Below are 19,253 nucleotides of genomic sequence, written 5' to 3'. Positions count from 1 at the left end.
TTGCAGGAATCCAGCTATGTAAAATTACTTGATAAGTCAAGAGTGAAAACGATCGCCTCACTACTTCAATTTTAATCTCTGTAAATATGTAAAGAATGGACTATTTAAAAATACTGTTGATCCCGTCACCCCTTAGTGTCTATCTAGCCTAACTATTGCATAGCCTTTAGGGATAGCGGTAAGTACATCCAAAGCTAAGCTTTCAGGCAGCCATGTGATGGTTAGGGGAATCGCATCTGGCTGAAAGACAAAGATTTCTAATTTATGTTTGGCTAATGAGCGTTGAGAGAGTAACAACGTGTCACAAATGGATATTGCCGACTCTCACTCCCTTTAGATGTAACTATCAATGAGGCTGTAAATGCAAACCCGTACTTATCACAAGTCGGATTTGCTTGGGCTAAATCCAGTGCATGACAATCGTCTTTCAGAGTAGCATGGGCCAGTTGCATTAACTTCGAAGAGGTATACCACTTAATAATTGACAGGCGCAGATGGGTTTGCCTTTAGGCACGCCTTCGTTGAGGCCACATAGCTGACCTATCTAAGTAGCCTAAATAAAGCATGTAGAGAGAGAGTACAAAATACCTCTAGATCAACAGGGGGTGTTTCAGATAATACATGTAATCACTCAAATCGCTTAATTACAAAGAAACCAGTTGCCAAAAGAACCTTTTGTGTCCATTCTAGACAAGATGTTTTATCATGTCTTTAGTAGAATACATACTCTTCAGACTAAGAAATGTGACTTAAAGTTGATAGTGCTATTTATGTAGGTGAAATGAGGAGGAGTTATAAGTAAAGAAAATGTATCTCTTCAGTCTTTAGGAAGGAGTTAAACTGTTCTAGTAACTGAATTAAGGCGTTTATTGATCAATTTAAATTGGGGTGTATTACAGAAGGTCAGAAATCCAAGTTATTGAAGGCTTTTATTTTTTTTAGCCACTATAAGCAGTGATTTTTTTTTTTAAACAAACTTTTATTGCCTTTTATATAGCATGCATCATACTCCTTTTGGTTTCAATGTACAGTAGGCAAGCAATACGACCTATTTGACACACTAATTCCGTCATTACCCTCGCCCGGCCCCAATTATACATGGCAACTTGGAAGATCACATTGCTTCCCTTAGCTATGTACCATGTATGCAAGATATACCCCCTCCCCCGCCCCAACAATAAGGCAACAAACCACAACAGCCCTCGCCCCCCCTCCCCCGGCACTGCTGTCTCCCCTTGATTATTGTTAAATTCGGTTAGTAGGCTCTCTGGCACGCTAGGCTTGGATAGTGGTGCTGTACCGGGATCTTCCGTTGTGGCCCCTTCCTCACCCATGTGTATCTATGCCATGAATCGCTCCCATTCTCATGTCTCTACTGGGGTGTCCCGCCTTAGTCTGGTCCCTGGGGGTGCTCTACATGTTGAGGTCTGTCTGGGGTGGAAGCCTCCGAGTCCCTGCCAATTCTTGTTAGGTCTGCCATCAGCCCTTCCCATTCCTGGGCTCTCTCCGGCTTGCCCATTCCCCCCTGTGCATTCCGAAGTAGGACCCTGCCTTCGCAACCCGCCCACTTCACCATCTCTTGTTTCCATCTGAGGACATTGGGGCCCCCCGGTTTCTTCCAGCTACTGGTTATTTCTCGCTTCGCCAGAATAAATGCCATGTCCTGGAACCTGGCTGTGGTTTTGGTTTTAGCAGAGTGTGGAAATAAGTGGAGCAGTACGCGGGCAGGTGTGCAGGGGACCACCCTTTCCGTCACCCTTGCTGTCACTTGTGTCCCTTCCTGCCAATAGTGGGTTAAGGAGGCACAGCTCCACATCATATGTATAAAAGTCGCCTGTGCCTGACACCTCGGGCATCTAGCGTCCGCGCCGTCAAAATAGCGGTTGATGTTTTCTGGGGTTAAATATGCTTGATGGAGTGTATAGAAACTGATCAGGATAAACCGGGCATTCCAAGATACTTGGCAGTTCGCTCTAAAAATTGTCCCAGTCCTTGTCATGTAGTCCTATACATTGCCTGTGGGAACGAGGACTTGCAGTATGTCACTGAAACATTTTCTTTGAACCGAACAAGCATCCACAAGCAGTTATGTTGTATTGTTTGTAGCAGGACAAGGCTCCAGAGCTAATGCCCGAAATTTCTTTGAAAGAGTAAACATTCTCTATTTTGTTCTTTCTCTAAGTCTTCCTCACAGGTTAAGGCAGATTTAAGTCTTCTTCAAACTTTTGTTTTGATGGATGTGGTATTCGTATACCATAAACATAAATGAAAGACAACAGAAAATTGTACATGTTAAAAGATAGATATACAATCAGAAAGTGAACCCGACTGTGTGGTACTGGGTTTAAGAGCAGAGGTGGAATTTGTACTGTATCGCGTTATAGTGCCCTTTAAAGATGGGTATCTGCAGCTCTTTCCTAAATTAAATAGTAAACATGGTCCTGGTGAATACGTGGCTCATTCCAGATCTGCAATGTATATTTGAGGACGGTGTGTTGCCTAATTTTATTTTTCATGCACTCCCTCTCCAGGGTGATGGTGTTCTGTTTATGCATGTGCCGAGAACCACTGGAAATGTTGCCAACAGGTTGTGGTGGCCTTTTAGATGATGCAGCTGACCCTGAAGCGGTGTGTTGCCTAATTTTATTTTTCTTGCACTCCCTCTCCAGGGTGATGGTGTTCTGTTTATGCATGTGCCGAGAACCACTGGAAATGTTGCCAACAGGTTGTGGTGGCCTTTTAGATGATGCAGCTGACCCTGAAGCTAGAGTAGGCGAAGGGACTAGTGTGTTCCATCAGAGGAGGGTGATATCATGTTTCATAAGGCCCTGTATAGGGGCCGAAAAACTCCTCTTCTAGAACTGCAATTGGAGAATGTTTTAGTACTGGTTACAATATAAAATATTATAGCAAACTAATGTTCATTCCTTTAAATATCGCTCTTGCTGAGGCATGACATTGCCTAGGGTTTTCAGAAATGCAGAAACAAACTTTGATTAGCTTTTTCTATAGGCTGTGATATCCTAGTTTAGATTCCTTGTGTTCATCTCTGCGATCCTGATTTAATACAATAATTATGTAGCAGCAGTTAGTGTCAGTTGCACTTCATTGGAACCTCTCTTAGTAATAAAATAGGGCACATGTCAATGATTTCCTCTTTTTTTTAGTTTGTTATTATGGGTTCCTTATTGCGTAAATAAAACTAGTCTCCGATGTTTTTGTATGTGTTGCTACAAAATACTTTTTGTTTATTGGTATAAGCTGCTGAACACTATAAACCTAGTTAAACTAATGCATGTTCTCCCAGTTTTCTTATATCTGGTTTTTTGAATAACCCAAAGTCAGTCTGCTACTTTATGGACAATTCAACTATGCATGTTTTAGGTACACTACATCATCAGGACTTCTCATTTGTTCTAGAGTTCTCAACAACTCTGGGTTTCAAACTGTAACACTAGGGGCCCTAGTCAGTTGTCCTCCTACCAGCGTAACCGTTGAAGTTAGGGCAGCTACGAGAGGGGCTTGATTCAAATGGCTATAACGTATCGTGAATATAAAATATCCTAGCTATTGTGAAGGAAAGTTTCAATTCAATTAGGGACACGGAGGTGAGTATTATGTTTAATGTTTTCAATTTATTCACTCCGCAGTCTAAACAAAACCTTTTATTCAAAGACTAAAAATCACATGAATCTTTGTAACAACTCAACATGACAACCATTGAGATCCTGTATATCCAACATCAAGGAAAAAAAAGCACTCCCTCTTTCTTTGAGCCATACAATGAACTCGGCTCAGCGACATGTTATCCAACGGCTATCTGACTTTGCGAGGGCCTTGCCCTATGCTACCCTCAACTTTTCCCCACTGGAGGATTTAGACTTCCATAGAAAGGCTAAATTAAAAGGTAAAACTGTTAACCGGGACGACCACTTCATGTCTCTGACCTTCGCTCCATGAGCCTTGAATCATGCTTAGGTCCCAGTGAACCGCTAACAATGAGTTCTGATTGGTTCTTTAATTTTTCTTGTTGATTTTTGTCCTAAAACACTAAAAAAACATCTTTTTGTTCCCTATTAATATTTTTCAAATCTTTTTTTCTAATTCAAAGCTCTGGATTTTTAGTAATCCTGTAGTGGGTAAATGTTTTCAAGAGAGATGAAGACATCTTGAAGGGGCAGTTGTGGTCACTTTAACCCAAAGCCTGATAAAGAGGTGCCATCTTTTGTGGCGAGGTACGTTTTTTTCCCTTTTACTAATGTAGCTTTGCAAGTTTGAAAGTTGATGTGGGGGTGGTTGGGCCAGCAGATTAGAAAAGGGATCAGTTGCATGATATTAAGTTGTGCAACATGATCCGGTTTAAGGAATTACTTTTAGAGCATGAGATCTGCAGATTAAACTGAAATGTATGAATAGATGAGTACAATTGTGTTGCATAACGCATGCACCCTTCCCAAATTACAATCTGCAAATCATTACAGCGGTCAGAGAATCTTCATATTCAGGTAGACTCTTTATAAAAGCATGTTCAGTAAACATTTAATAGTGCCATGTGATAAGGTGGACCCCTTTAAGGCTTGGGAAACCAATAGTGCCTGCAGAAGTAGATTGGATTCACACTTTATTTTAAATCCTTTACATTCAGGACCATTTCATTCATCTGTTTTTCGTAATACCCCAGAAGAAACCCATTGGTAGTTTATTTGAATCTTCTGCTTTCAAGGGTCATACAGTTCTTGGAACCGAAACCGTCCATAGGCCTAGAGTTGGTTTCTTGAAGAATTTTGTCAGCTCTGCCAGGCAAGGGAATAACCCTGTCAGTTTGTAGTGCACAGAATATTAATTTCATCCCTATGCACTTTCCTCTTTCATGTCTAAGGGCTGCTCTTCCTTGCCACATGTTTGCCCCACATCATGCTTTCTCAGGTGATAATTTACTCTGTCCTGAATGTTCAGTGGGGATTTAAATTCTTCGCAGTGAGAACTTTTCTCATGGATTTGGTACACCTGGTCTATTCAGCCTGTAAGGTCATCATTTGAGATGATGGTCTTTTGAATTAAACGCTGTTATGAACTGCACGATTCTTTGCTTCCTGATAGAATCATGGCCCTGAGGTACTATTTCCATTAGTAAAGCAGAGATATGCAGTCTTCAATAGTCTGTTTACAGATTGGAAATCATTTTGTGATGCAGCCTGTCTTCAAATATGTTGCATCAAATTATCTATTTGCAAGGTGTCGCACAGAGACCTTTCCAATAATTAGGCAGGTCGCAATGTGTTACCCCTGTGATTGGCTGCGAATGCAGGGATGGAGCTTGGGGTGGACCTCCAACCATGCATGTACATTCCCAAACGGGAAATGGAAATAATTTACTATATGTATGTAACCATTGATAGTACAGTTGCTGTTCTTTTTACGGGTTTTTTAGGTCTCGCCTAGCTATCGCGTAAGCGATGCTTTGCGAGATATTTAGTGGGCCTTGTGAAAGTGCTCCCAAAGGCTGCAGGCGGATCGGGTACAGTGCATGTGCGCCGGGCGCGCGTACCATTTGTCAGCCTGCTGATCACTTTCGCGGCAGCTTTGATGTTCTCAGTGAGCCGCGAAGCCACTGAGAACATCAAAGCGGCCGCAAAAATGATCACACACACCAGTGATTACTGCTGCGCGCGCATCACTCGCCACATGCACTGCAAGCTTGAACGCGATCACTTTCACCTTCGCGGCCTTGCATTTTTTTCACTTTCGCGGTTTATTTCTCCTGTTCCCTTCTCTGGTTCTCTTCCTTCCTCCCAGTAACCTTTCTTTCTTCCCTGGTCTCTCCTCTTCTCTTAGGATTTTTGTTTCATTGTTTTAGCGATTCTACGAGCACCAGTTACAGTACACAATGACTGTTTCATATTTTTTGTAGACACGGGGAGATTAATCGGCAGCTCAGGACATTACTTACATTTCTTTAATTGACCAGCCGATTAATCTACCAGTGTCTACAAATAATATTAAACTGTCATTGTGTAATGTAACTGGTGATCGTGGAAAGCGCTGCCGGTCACCATCACCATTTTAAATAAGCAGCATTAGTGACAGCGGACAACGATAAACGCACTAACATTTTTATTTCTAGTGCGTGTATTGCTGACAGCTGATCGTGGCACAGGATTTCCTGTCCCTGACAAAAATGCCTACAAACAAACTGACTCCTCCAATATGAGCAATGAGTTGCCTTTGAAAATAAGCGCAGTCTCCAAAGGCTCTTTCTGGATCTGTTTTCTGTCAGAGGTGGCAGGACAAGCTCTTGTAATCCTCGCTCTGGAAGCATCTATACTGCAGCTTTCAAACTGCTGCAGGTAGAGGAAGGGATATTCTGAGTCACTTTAACCTGTTCTTGGCTCAGTGAAGTGGGAAATACAAGCCGAGATCTGCTAGCCAGTTTCTAGAGCCACTGCTGGAAGCCAGAACCACTGATTCTGGTCAATGAAATTTTATTGGGAAAGCTCACCATTGTGAATAAATATCTTCAGACGGGCTAATTAAAATGGATGTGTTCATTCGTTAAACCCATCTGCCACCACGTTGGATTGGTGCATTTGTGTACTGTTGGAGATGGCCGTGGGTGGGAGTACAGAGATCCATGCACATCCAGGCTTGTATAAAACAATTTTTATCACATTCAAGTGACACCCTAATGTGTTTTTAGGCTCTATTTTCTTTAAAAGTGTCTACGTTTATTAGCAAGATATTTGTGTTTAGCAGGAAAACTTGTTCATCTGGAGGACCCATACACATGGGTTTCCATTACGATCGCTAGTTCCCAGGAGCTCAAAATGTTACCACTGCTACACCTCCTTTTGCTGTCTCTCAAAAGGATGTGGCCTCACGGCTAGAGCTGCTAACTTTGGAGCTGGGGTACCAGGTTTGAGCCTTGGTGTCAGCTCACCCTCCGGTGATTCTTGGCAAATCACTTAATCTCCGGTGCCTACCTTATGTGGAATTATTTGTTTATTCTCAACATTCATTTTAGTTTCTTGAAAAAAATATTTAACATAACTTTGGTAAATTTCTTTAGATTTCTTTAATTGGTTTCCTCAAGGATATGTTGTTTTCCTTCAAACAAACTCTATATTCCATTTTTCCAAATATTTTTGTGTATAAAAAGACAGCTAGCAACAGCCAACCCTTTGTGTTATTTCTATTGGAACTATTTCAGTGCTGTTGATCAAAATGATACACAAATTATAAAACTATTTTGGGAATAAATATTACAACCAGCCGTCTTGGTCATTTTGTTTGTGCATACAGTCATTGTTCAAAAACACAAAAATGCCATAGATAAAAGCATATAAACACATTATATCAGCACCATGATGGCACTGCATGTTCAGCCTCAAATTTACGTGACGTATTGACCATGGCTAATGTCTGCTTATTTGTTACAGAAATGTAATGTTACAATTAATCAATACATATGGACATGTACCTGGACATTTTTTATTTAACGACAAGGAGGACATGAATTGTTTACATATTGCACCCTATTGAACACATTAAATCACAATGCGATAGGTCTGGTGCTTGTATGAGTTTCAGCTATTGGCATTTTAAATAACAATGCCATTTATTTATGTTGTTTTAACCCATTGACCGCGGTGCAATTCCGCAGTGGTGCTGGGGAATTAATGAGTGGGCGGGGTTCGGACGGCCGGGGGCTGTCCTCCACACACGCCCACCGTGACGCGTGACGCCTCTTGGCCATCACGCGCACACAAGGGGTTAAAACCCAGCAAGCGGTGTTTAAACACACACTTTGTACTTATAGTTGTCTCTTTTACTGCCAGCCTTGCTTCTCGTAAGCAAAGACTATAAGTGGAAAGTGCTTTTTTTGCGCACCGCTAGCAGGTTTATAAAACACATAAAGAAAAGGCACTAGCGTTTACAACGCAAATAGCTCAAACTCTCGCAAATGCAAGACCTATTGCATTGCAAATGCTTGTTTCTGCATGGAAATGCTTCAAGAAGAGCCTTCACAAGGCCTAAAGGGGAATCAACTCCACCGGTACAATATTCCGTTGCACATCCTTTACCATCTCAGCTTGAAGGTCGGTAACCGATGAATGGTTTGCGAGCACAGTTGTGGTCACGAACTACTGATACCTCCAACTGTGTATTCCAAGTAGGACCCAAGCCATCTTTCCTACACCCCCTTTATTTGTAGTTCATATTAGATTGCAAAAGCCCTTTTAGAAGTCTAAAATAATTTTCGGCCTCTTAATGGACGATGGGAACATTAAAAAAGATATATATTCTCACTTCAACCCTTTATTTTCTTGAATTTCAAGCTTTGCAACTGCAAAACACATGTGTACATTAGGCCTAATACCATGTTCTTGGTTTGACAAGGACAATAGTGACATTTGAAGCATTTTGTGAGATTTATTCCCATTGGTGGTGTTTGAAGGGCAGCTACATACGTTACTAGTTATCTGAAGGAATTATTCAATGTAGGTCTCTTCCTAGGTTGAAATTCCAAAAACAGAAAGTGTTCAGTCCTCTTTCCTTAAAACCTGCCTTGAAGATGCTATGTCATCACCTCCCTTCTGTTTTTATGGGAATTGCTCCCAAGTTGGACACCAGAGTAAGACCAGGCATAGCGAGTAAAATGAAGCTTGACTTATATTCATGCTTATGGTTCTCTTTCCTTCTTAAGATTATTTCCTATTGCTATTGGCTACCCTTATTTCCTCTTGACAGGTGAATGGTAACTGGTTCTTCTCAGGCGCACTGGGAGATATTGTTTTTTAAAGGAGTACATTGACTTCCACAAGATGTATATGGATTTGGGCTAAATAGCACTTCAGGAACCTGTTTTTAGCTCTGCAAATATGTGTCTGGTCCCCAGAAAAAATATTAGGATACTCAAATGACTAGGCGTCCTTTGGTCACCTGAAAGCAACCTTCTCTTCCACAGGCTTGTCCTATTGCTAATTTCAGTTATGTTTTTGTTACAGGTGAAATCTGGAACTGTGACTATGAAGAGAAGCGTATGTGGACTGTCTGAAATATGCCCACTGGATTTGCTTTACTCTGCTGCCATTTTTGACTAAAGGTCCTGTCCCGCTGAAATCATGGAGCACCAATCCCAGTTTGGTGCTGCTGGTGCTGGATTAAATGGAACAGCCAAGTTGGGGCACAAAAATATTCTGCATGGTTACATCGATGTGCAGAGCAATCAGAATCTTGCCTCTATTGCTGAAATCGCAAACCCATTGGTTCCTCTTGCAACGTTGGGTGGATTTACTAATTCTGAAGAAATCTTAATGTTTTCCCCACAACATATTAAAAGGTAAGTAGAAGTGATTGGCAGTTTAATAGTTTGACAGATATCATGTTGACTTATTACAAGGGTAATGTGGGCTTACGTCTCTACAGTCCTAAGTATATTTGGTACAACATTATTAACTATACTCAAATGTATTGATGTTAAAAGTTCTGCGGCCAAAAATGTCCTAAGCATTCTACATTTTGTGTATTCACGTGCTGTGATTCTCCTTTTCTAGTTTCATTTAGGATTTAAGAAACTTGTAATTGAAGCTGGAGAGGGTATACAACCTCTTCTCTAGAACTGTGTTGCGTTGTTTTTCAGGCCGCCGAAAAAGGATCCCTGTGAAAGAGAAGTGGCCAGTGTTAGCTGTTAAACACTTTCCCCTGATAACCGACATTTAAAGAGGTTGTTTTGTCTTTTTTCCACCAGAATGTCTAGTCATAGGCTCCATTTGTCAACTTTGTTTGTTTTATATTTTTGATGACTTCCAATTATATTGAATATATGGGCATTAGAAAGAAGTATGGAGTGATTGGGATTCCTGCATCTTCTCTACGTTAAAGAAATAAACATGAAAATCCTCATTTACAGAGAGAACCCAATTCGAAATACTACAAGAAATTTTAGCATAAGACTTTACATTTGCAGCATTCCCACATATATGGTGAGACAGTAGACTTGAATCAAAGTAAGTTAACATCTGAAAGAGTACAAAATAATCTACTGAAAGTATCACCTCTCAAAACAGCCACAAAACACTTGATAGGATCAGAAATACTTACAATTGCCTAATTCATACGTTGGTATGCACCATTTCTGCTACTATAAGGCAGATGCTAGGGCCAATATTATTCAGTGTCCAGAAGTGCCATCCAATCCCTGTGCTGGTGTACTATGCCATTGATTTGAACATGGTCCATGGAGTTCTCTTCCAGAAAACTCTTTCGATCCAAACAGTCAAAACTGAGGCTTCATTGGAAGGGTGTGGAGCATGCACAGAACCAAGACAAATGGTGCAAAGATGTATCACATTACATTCTTTACCTGAAACCAGTAGCCTCTCTGATTAGCCCAACACTCCTTCTCATAGATATCCGTATCATCCATTCTACATCGTTGGATCTTCATTGATGGTCATAAATGTTAGAAGAATTCTCCTCTGCACCATGAACCCTGAACACTTTAAAGTCCTATTTGTACATGTAATAGTATGTACAGCGTGCCAACTTCCACATGCTCCTTCAGCAGCCTAACCAAGGCAAAGCTTTTTATGAAGCGTAAGCTGTAAAATTCTTGAGTCTTTTTGCATTTTTTGTTGCAGCATTTGAAATATAAAAACGTACAAAGACTGCCTGTGTTTCAGGGGGGACAGTGCAGCCTGATGGCTTATATTATAAAGAGGTCAAAAAAGCTGATGTGCGTTTCAGAGTCCAGGAACCTTTGCTGTCCATGATGCACCTTACAGGCAGTTGCTTCCCTCAGTTTCTTTTCCCGCTGAACATCTGGAGGTTTTAACACTGATTTCCGAGCAAAACAAGCTTAAGAAAAACAAAAAGTCTGGGTGGTGGGTTTACCATCCTCCCATTTAACCAAGGAAAATGTGTTCTCCCTAAAAATGTCCATAAGGACATTACAAGATGGACAAGGCATCGGGCTCAGGGGGAAGTTAGAGATATGATGGCTGGGGAAGCAGAGTACTGCCTCGCCAGGTGCCTACACCTCAAACAGACTTTCTAAGAGGAATATCTTACGAAAGGAGAAGAGAGGACAGGAAACAGTCTTTGTCACCATTCCAGATGACGCGCCTCTTTGACGTCAAAGTTGTTGATGTCAAAAACCTCTATGCAACATGTTTGAGACCAAGGAAAGGTTCATTGTGACGAGGTTCACAGATCTTTAACACTGTTCACCTAGAGGCTCTCAAGACTGACAGGGGTTTGACAACCAATTCATCACCGTTGAGATCAACGTAAAAGGCACAAATCGCCACCAGCGCCTTCATATACCCCGAAAAAGCAGCAGTTGACATCTAGGCCATTTCCATCGGCTTTCAGGCACTACATTATTTTTTTTATTGCCTCTCCTACAATGTCCATTAATTCAATTCAGTCCTTGAATTCACCACGCCTGGACGCATTCCATGACATCCAGATTTTTATTGTCTACATTCAGGCATACCCTTAGAGACTGTCTGAAGAGAGAACAAAATTTTGAAACAAAACCTCTTATCCGACCTATATTACTTTAGCTGTGGCCTCCTATGACTCGTTGCCTAAACCGGTCCCCACCTGCAATGTGACACACAAAAAATCATTTCAGAAATGTACATTTTATTATTTTTCTTTTTTTATATCTGCATACTTCTTTTCTAAGAAATCTTTTCAATATAAAAAATGTATATATCAAAATTCACTGCAGTACTTATTGATAAAACACACTATTTACAATTGCATAACATTAATGCACAAGTACAAGAATGATTGAAGATTTGTAGATAACCATGTCCACAATCTAATAAGTTTCAATTTATAAGTTTAGATAATAAACATCAAATACAAAGGTAACCTACAGAGTACCTCTTCATCGATGCAGTTACAATGATGTTTAAAATGACTGGCATTCTGACAATAACTCAATGCTACTGCATGATGATTACAAGATCGCTATAGCGGCCAGCCCATTGGGTTGTGGGCCTTCAGCTGTGTAAATTTGAAGGTGCAATAAAGGTTTTTGAACAAAAAAAAAAATACAAAGGTAACCCCACACTAAAACTACACACCTGCATTCTCTCCTATCTTACCATCGCACTCATACTATCATTCATACTCAAGACCGAACCGTCCTGTAGGAGATCCTCAAAAGCTTTTCTAAAGAACCTGTTGTCCAAGACTAATCAGGTTATTTTTAATGGTACATTCATATCCAGTCAATGTATTTCTTTATGAATGGCTCTGTGAGGGATCCCCATTTGTATATTGCTGGTCTAAGCACGTTTCAGTGGACCATCTTCTGTGCCACCTTCATCAGGACCAAAAGTAGAGTCATGTAACTCTCACATGGGGTGGGCCCCGGCTATCTTATTGAATTCACTGAAAGATTTATGCTGTGAATTCGGCCAACTCGTTATTATTACGAGAAGAACAAGGTGAGTGTGTGTGTGTGTGTGTGTGTGTGTGTATATATATATATATATATATATATATATATATAATATATAAAACACGAGTTGTCCAAAATGAGGAGGTCACACAAAGAAGGGGTCACGCACACAACCGCTGGCAGCAGACCCTTTAGCCAGCCATCCATCTCAATGCTGTATGATTGCCAAACGCGTTTCGAGCATGTAATGCTCTTGTTCACTGGCTCTCCCCCACAGATATGCTGGAAAAGCAGTTTTCAGAAGAACATCATTTTATTCAACTATACAGTCCCGCCCTTGTGGGCGTCGCAAAGGAGGGCATGCTGGTCTATGTAGTTTTGCCCATCGCTGCTGACTCACAGTTCCTTCCAAAACCCGATTGGGTACTATTTTGCCACAAGGAGAGTTCACAAAATATATACCCAAGTGGGCACATGGGATGAGAGTGCCGCTTCTGAGCCTGCCAATGATACTCCAGCAGCCAGGCTCCCTTCGATTCCACCAGTGCTCGGCATGTGAAGCGCCGCAGATCCGCCAATTTTAGCGGTGGGACCTCCTCGCGGCTAGGCTGCCGCTATACACAAAACACGAGTTGCCCAAAATGAGGAGGTCACACAAAGAAGCGGGACGCTTCTTTGAAAAGGTGCCCTCCAGCTGCTAAAAAAGACACGAACGGAGTTTGCATTGGAAGGGCCTCCAGGAGGGGCCCGCCCGAACTTGGTGAATGGACATTTGGTGCAGCTAGGGTTTGCCGAGGATTCCCCCTCAGCACAACAGACTTGAGGCTACAATTTGGGGAAAGAAGAAAAGCTGCATGAAACTCTTGTGGTAGTAAAATTGAATTGGTGCAATGTGACTGAGGTACGGAACTCTTTACATTCAAATGCATGTTTTGCACTCGAGGCACATCGTACTTATCTGGATTTTACCAAAATCGGCAGTGGAAACCAGCGTAGAATTGAAGGGCAGTTATGGAGCATTATGGCTAATGCAGTCCTCAACAAACTAACAGGACGTTTTGAAAACCAACAACAGAGGGAACTGTTATATTTTACCCTGGAGGGCACCTTTTCAAAGAAGCGTCCCGCTTCAGGTTCCATAGCTCTGACAAGTTAAAGTGCCTCCTCCTCGCGGGTCGGGGTCCGTTTTGAGATGTGTCAGACATCTCTTTTAATCCAACAAAAGAAACGTGCATCTTCATCACGCTGTACAGGCCACACCGGCAGTGCTTGAAAAATGTTCTTTTAATTCAGAAAAATTACAGGCATGACGCGTTTCGAGTTAGGACAACTCTTCCTCATATGCCATTAGCTGCCATCTCCGTGGGTTCGTTAGGGTTTTAAATAACGTAACTTGTAAGGACAGTGAAAAGGGACTGCAGTCCATTTCATCCAGTTAAAGGCCCAGTTTTTTAATGACTTTTCATCGCGCTACTTTCAGCGATACAGCAGAGGTGAGTACTCTCCAATGTTCAAAGTTTAACAAGTAACCCCCTAGTGGTAAAATATAACAGTACCCTCTGTTGTTGGTTTTCAAAACGTCTTGTTAGTTTGTCGTTACATTTTGAATCTTAACAGTAAATTTCCGGGAGGTTTGAATACTACGGAGGACTTACACACATGTTAATGGAATCATTCTGCTCCTCTCTGTTCTGTCCCCCACTAGTCCTTTCCGCATGTCCTTTTCCTGTTAAGTTTCACATATTTTTCTGCCCCTCATTTATGTATCATAATTAAGAAGTGCATGATTACTAATGGGCAGTAGGCTTACCTTTTTAAGTTATCTAGATGCGTCCCTGTCATCATGTGATATATAGACTCAAGCCAACTTTTCAAATCGCTGGGTGTTTACTTGTTACAACGCATTTTTTACAACGCACTACTGTTACAACGCATCCATTACAACGCGGATACTGTTACAACTCATGTTTTTACAACGCATTTTTTTACAACGCAGGTACCTTTACAACGCATACCATTACAACGTAAGTATTGGTAAGTATATAGTTATATTTTAAATGTTATATGTTTGGGGTTAAGGGGTATTTTTAGGGGTTAGGGTCAGTTTTGGGTTTTAGGGTAAAGGGGTATTTTTAGGGGTTAGGGTCAGTTTTGTGTTTTAGGGTAAAGGGGTATTTTTAGGGGTTAGGGTCAGTTTTGGGTTTTAGGGTAAAGGGGTATTTTTAGGGTTCAGGGTCAGTTTTGGGTTTTAGGGTAAAGGGGTATTTTTAGGGTTCAGGGTCAGTTTTGGGTTTTAGGGTAAAGGGGTATTTTTAGGGTTCAGGGTCAGTTTTGGGTTTTAGGGTAAAGGGGTATTTTTAGGGTTCAGGGTCAGTTTTGGGTTTTAGGGTAAATGGGTATTTTTAGGGTTCAGGGTCAGTTTTGGGTTTTAGGGTAAAGGGGTATTTTTAGGGTTCAGGGTCAGTTTTGGGTTTTTGGGTAAAGGGGTATTTTTAGGGTTCAGGGTCAGTTTTGGGTTTTTGGGTAAAGGGGTATTTTTAGGGTTCAGGGTCAGTTTTGGGTTTTTGGGTAAAGGGGTATTTTTAGGGTTCAGGGTCAGTTTTGGGTTTTAGGGTAAAGGGGTATTTTTAGGGTTCAGGGTCAGTTTTGGGTTTTAGGGTAAAGGGGTATTTTTAGGGTTCAGGGTCAGTTTTGGGTTTTAGGGTAAAGGGGTATTTTTAGGGTTCAGGGTCAGTTTTGGGTTTTAGGGTAAAGGGGTATTTTTAGGGTTCAGGGTCAGTTTTGGGTTTTAGGGTAAAGGGGTATTTTTAGGGTTCAGGGTCAGTTTTGGGTTTTAGGGTAAAGGGGTATTTTTAGGGTTCAGGGTCAGTTTTGGGTTTTAGGGTAAAGGGGTATTTTTAGGGTTCAGGGTCAGTTTTGGGTTTTAGGGTAAAGGGGTATTTTTAGGGTTCAGGGTCAGTTTTGGGTTTTAGGGTAAAGGGGTATTTTTATGGTTCAGGGTCAGTTTTTAGTTTTTGGGGTACAGGGTAAAAATAAATTATATTTAATTTTAATTTAAATTATTTAATAGCAAATAAATTAAATTAAATTAATTTGCATTATTTTTGGGGTTTAGGGTCAGTTTTGAGTTTTTGGGGTACAGGGGTACAGGGTAAAAATAAAGTAACATTAATTTAACTTTAAATTAATTTACGGAAATTAAATTATTTAAAATTACATTAAATTATACTTTTAAAATTAAGTTACTATTATATTATTCTTATTTATATATACTTACCAATACTTACGTTGTAATGGTCTGCGTTGTAAAGGTACCTGCGTTGTAAAAAAATGCGTTGTAAATACATGCGTTGTTACATGACCCGCGTTGTAAAAACCGCGTTGTAACAGTATGCGGAGTAAAAGTCCGCGTTGTAACATCCTATATCCAAATCGCTGCCACCACTCTCTAATCCGGTCATAATTTCTGGTTTTTAAAATAGCACCTGATTCACTTTTAGGCTAAATTTGCACTTATCACACACAGGTTTTTTAAACAGAAAATCAAACAAAGAATGGTGGTAATCAACACTTGCACTTTAGTTACTTTCCAGAAAGACCGCTAGGTATTTAACTTCATTTACGGATCTTAACGGCAAGGCATTTAACCCTGTATAATTGTTTTTAGTATTGACACTGTAAAAACATCTGTACAGTCTTACATTTATTATACTTGTCTTCTTGTAAATACATGAATTATTTTTTATGTGTTTTAACTTGAAGGTAAAATATATATATTTTTTGACAATGATTGCATTTTAAAAATTTTAAATGTATATTTTTGTAGTTTGTAAATTATAGTTTTAGCATTATATAAACTTTAAATGTACAGATGTCATTCTGCTCAAACAACAAGTCTGTAATACGAATGCGGATACTTTGAACCGATGGAAAAAGTGTTTCTTCTATTTTTACTTTAATCACTTAATCACGTGTAACTTTGCAGCCTTTTTAACTGGTCTTCTACCAGTTTAGCGTTGTCATTTGATCCAGCCACTATGGGTGGCGAAACGCGTTATGGCCGACTAATAAACAGCTGAAATTTTCTTCACCGAATCTTGGGTTCGTGTCTGCTTTGCTTTGGATATCCGCGGCTTGGAAGCAGTACTTTAGATATATATATATATATATATATATATACATATATCTATTATATGATATATTTTCAGCCACAGCCCTGAACTGGAACCTACTGAGGAAACACCATTAGACCACTAGATGGTAATACCATCTTTGCGTCCTCAAGGCCTTGTTCATCTCATACAGGTAGATTCATCATTGAAAAATCGTCTCGCAAAGGGCCAGATTCTGAGAATCTTGGCCTTTGCAAGCGCAATTTTTGCATTTGGGATTCATCATCCCAAATGCAAAAATCGGTAATTGCGAATTCGCTAAATTGCGAGGAAGTACATTTAAGGAATCTCTATTTGAGATTCCTCAAATACAATTCATTAACCATTTTTAAATTGCGAAATAGCAATTTCGGGCCGCTAATTACCGCGAGGTCAAACCTTGTGGTAAATAGTGAAAACTTAGAAAAATGCTTTTAAATGCATTTTTCTAAGTTGCATGTTGCACACAAACATGTCCTTTGGACATGTGTGTGCGCAACACCAATGTAGATTACATTTCAGGGGTGCTACAGGGTGTCCTTTGGACACCCCTAGCACCCTTGAAATCGCATCCTTATTTGCGATTAGCAATTTGCTAATCGCAAATAAGGAATGTGTAGGAATTGCAATTTATTTAGCGATTCCTACATGAATTCCCTTTTGCAAGTCCTTAATAGCGATTCCTTAATAATCGCTATTAAGGACTCGCAAAACGGGACTTTGATGAATCTAGGGGATAATGGGTTGGACGAATTTACAGCATAAATCTGAGGAGCTTTACTGGAGTGGTTGAAACGATTTCTCTATGCTTTTACCACTGATTCCACTCATCCCAAATTTGCACAAAACTCGATCAAAAATGACTAGTTGCATCAGACTGGCTGAGGCAGAAGTGGCGGCCAGATCTCCTCCAGGTATTGATCAGGCCTCACAAAAGACTGCCACATACACAGAGTCTACTCACTAGACTTAAAGGGCAAATTCAACATCCCAGTATAACATCTTTGAATTTGACAGCATGTCTCTTGCAGTCAAGTTGTTACGCACAACTAAATCTTCCACATGCTTGCATGTAGGTTCTGAAGGCGAAAAATGACCTTCAAGGTCTTGTTGTGCAATGAAGTGGAAGATTGGTTGTATGGTGCAGCATTGATTGCATGATCTGATCTTGTCAGTATAATGTCATCATCCCTTATCCTACATCTAGCCTACCAAAATTACATTTTCTCTCCAGAAAATTGTATCTTGCTATAATCAGATTATATGAACACTCCATAGCAGACTTCTTTTTTCAAGATACTTGCGGTCAAAAATGCTTTGGAATGTCACATTAAAGTGTTCCCTCCTATAAGGGAACCAATCTGGTCTTTTCCAGATTAATGCGTCCTTCCTTTGAACCAACACACAAGGCTGGATTGCAGCTTTTGGCACTGAACGTTGCCTTTTGCATTGATCAATATCCCACCTGAGGTAGTAGTCATTGATCAGTATTCCATCTGAGGTTGCTGAGTGTTGCATGGATCTGCTTTGAAGATACTTCGTTTAGGAGAGGCATTGTGTCTGTTTCGAGATGCTGTGAGGCTGCGCTGCGAGGTGGTGATGCGTTGACGTCATGGATCCTATCGACGGGGCTTGTGATATGAAGTCCGGTGTTGAGAATGCGATGCGCAGAAGGAACAATGTGTTGGTCCCGATGAGCAGTGAAGCTGCTACGCAAAGTTTTGTCTTTGAGAGATGCGGAGAGCTTGCACTGGGAATAGATTTGCATAGCGGCGGATCCCAAGATGTGTCAGTCCCAAGATGCAAAAGGCAGAAGTGATACAAGTCTTTTGCAATGGGTCCAATACAAGCAGCAGCGACAATGCATCGTTTCTGCTTGGGCATGCGCCACTCAGCCGAGGAGATGTGTGAGTTATGCTTGGGGATGCATCATTCGACAAAGAAGATGCGTTGGTTCTGCTGGCTAGCACCTTAGGTTCACTTCTAGGTCTAGGTTGGCACCACTTTGCAGGATAGTCTTACAGATGGCAGAGTCCAGGTGCAGTTGGAAGCCTATTATGTCCCTGAGGCTTCAGATTGTAAGGCTGGGCTATTAGCCCTTGGAGTCACTCTGGGTTCTGTGTTCAAGTGATGCAGGACCAGTCCGTCTCACCCAGGCAAGAGGGAAGTAGTTCACCACAGTAAAGCATTAGTCCAGCAGAGTACAGTCCAACATCAGCAGCACAGGTCCTTCTTCCTAGCAGGGTATCCACAGGTCCAGAAGTGTACTAAAGTGGTGGTGTCAGAGGTCCAGTACTCATATTCAGTGGTGTCTTTGAAGTGGGTAAGGCGTCAGACATGCATTTGAAGTGCAAAGAGGTCCTCTCTTCCTACCCTGACTCCATACAGGAGGAATTGAGCCCTTTGTGTGGGGACAGGAAACAGCCTATTCATGTGTGAAGCTGTGCCAGCTCATCCCTCCCATCCAGCCAGAGTTGGCCCTTTGAGATACACCTAAGCTCCCATTTTGTGTGTGTTGCTGTCTCAGAGGAATACAGAACGCTCAACTGTCAACTACACCCAGATGTGAGCAGAGACCGGCTACAGGCATCAAATGGCTAAAGTAAGAAAATGCCAACTTTCTAAAATTGGCTTTTTTAGAATTACAATTTAAAATATGACATAAGTATGTATTTTAAATTGTC

General features: G+C 40.9%; 1 protein-coding gene across 1 annotated transcript in view; it reads left to right on the top strand.

Moving 5' to 3' along the window:
• Nucleotides 1-19,253, top strand: part of CCDC117 (coiled-coil domain containing 117) — a 159,487-nt gene that overhangs the window by 29,045 nt on the left and 111,189 nt on the right. The window contains exon 2 of the mRNA XM_086943301.1: nt 9,006-9,340. Within this exon, the coding sequence (XP_086799427.1) occupies nt 9,123-9,340 (218 nt within the window). The 5' untranslated portion in view covers nt 9,006-9,122. The remainder of the gene's footprint in view (nt 1-9,005; nt 9,341-19,253) is intronic.

Source organism: Lissotriton vulgaris, chromosome 11 (genome assembly GCF_964263255.1).
Source record: "Lissotriton vulgaris chromosome 11, aLisVul1.2, whole genome shotgun sequence".
NCBI classification, from domain to species: domain Eukaryota; kingdom Metazoa; phylum Chordata; class Amphibia; order Caudata; family Salamandridae; genus Lissotriton; species Lissotriton vulgaris.
This window is presented reverse-complemented; position numbering and strand designations above follow the sequence as displayed.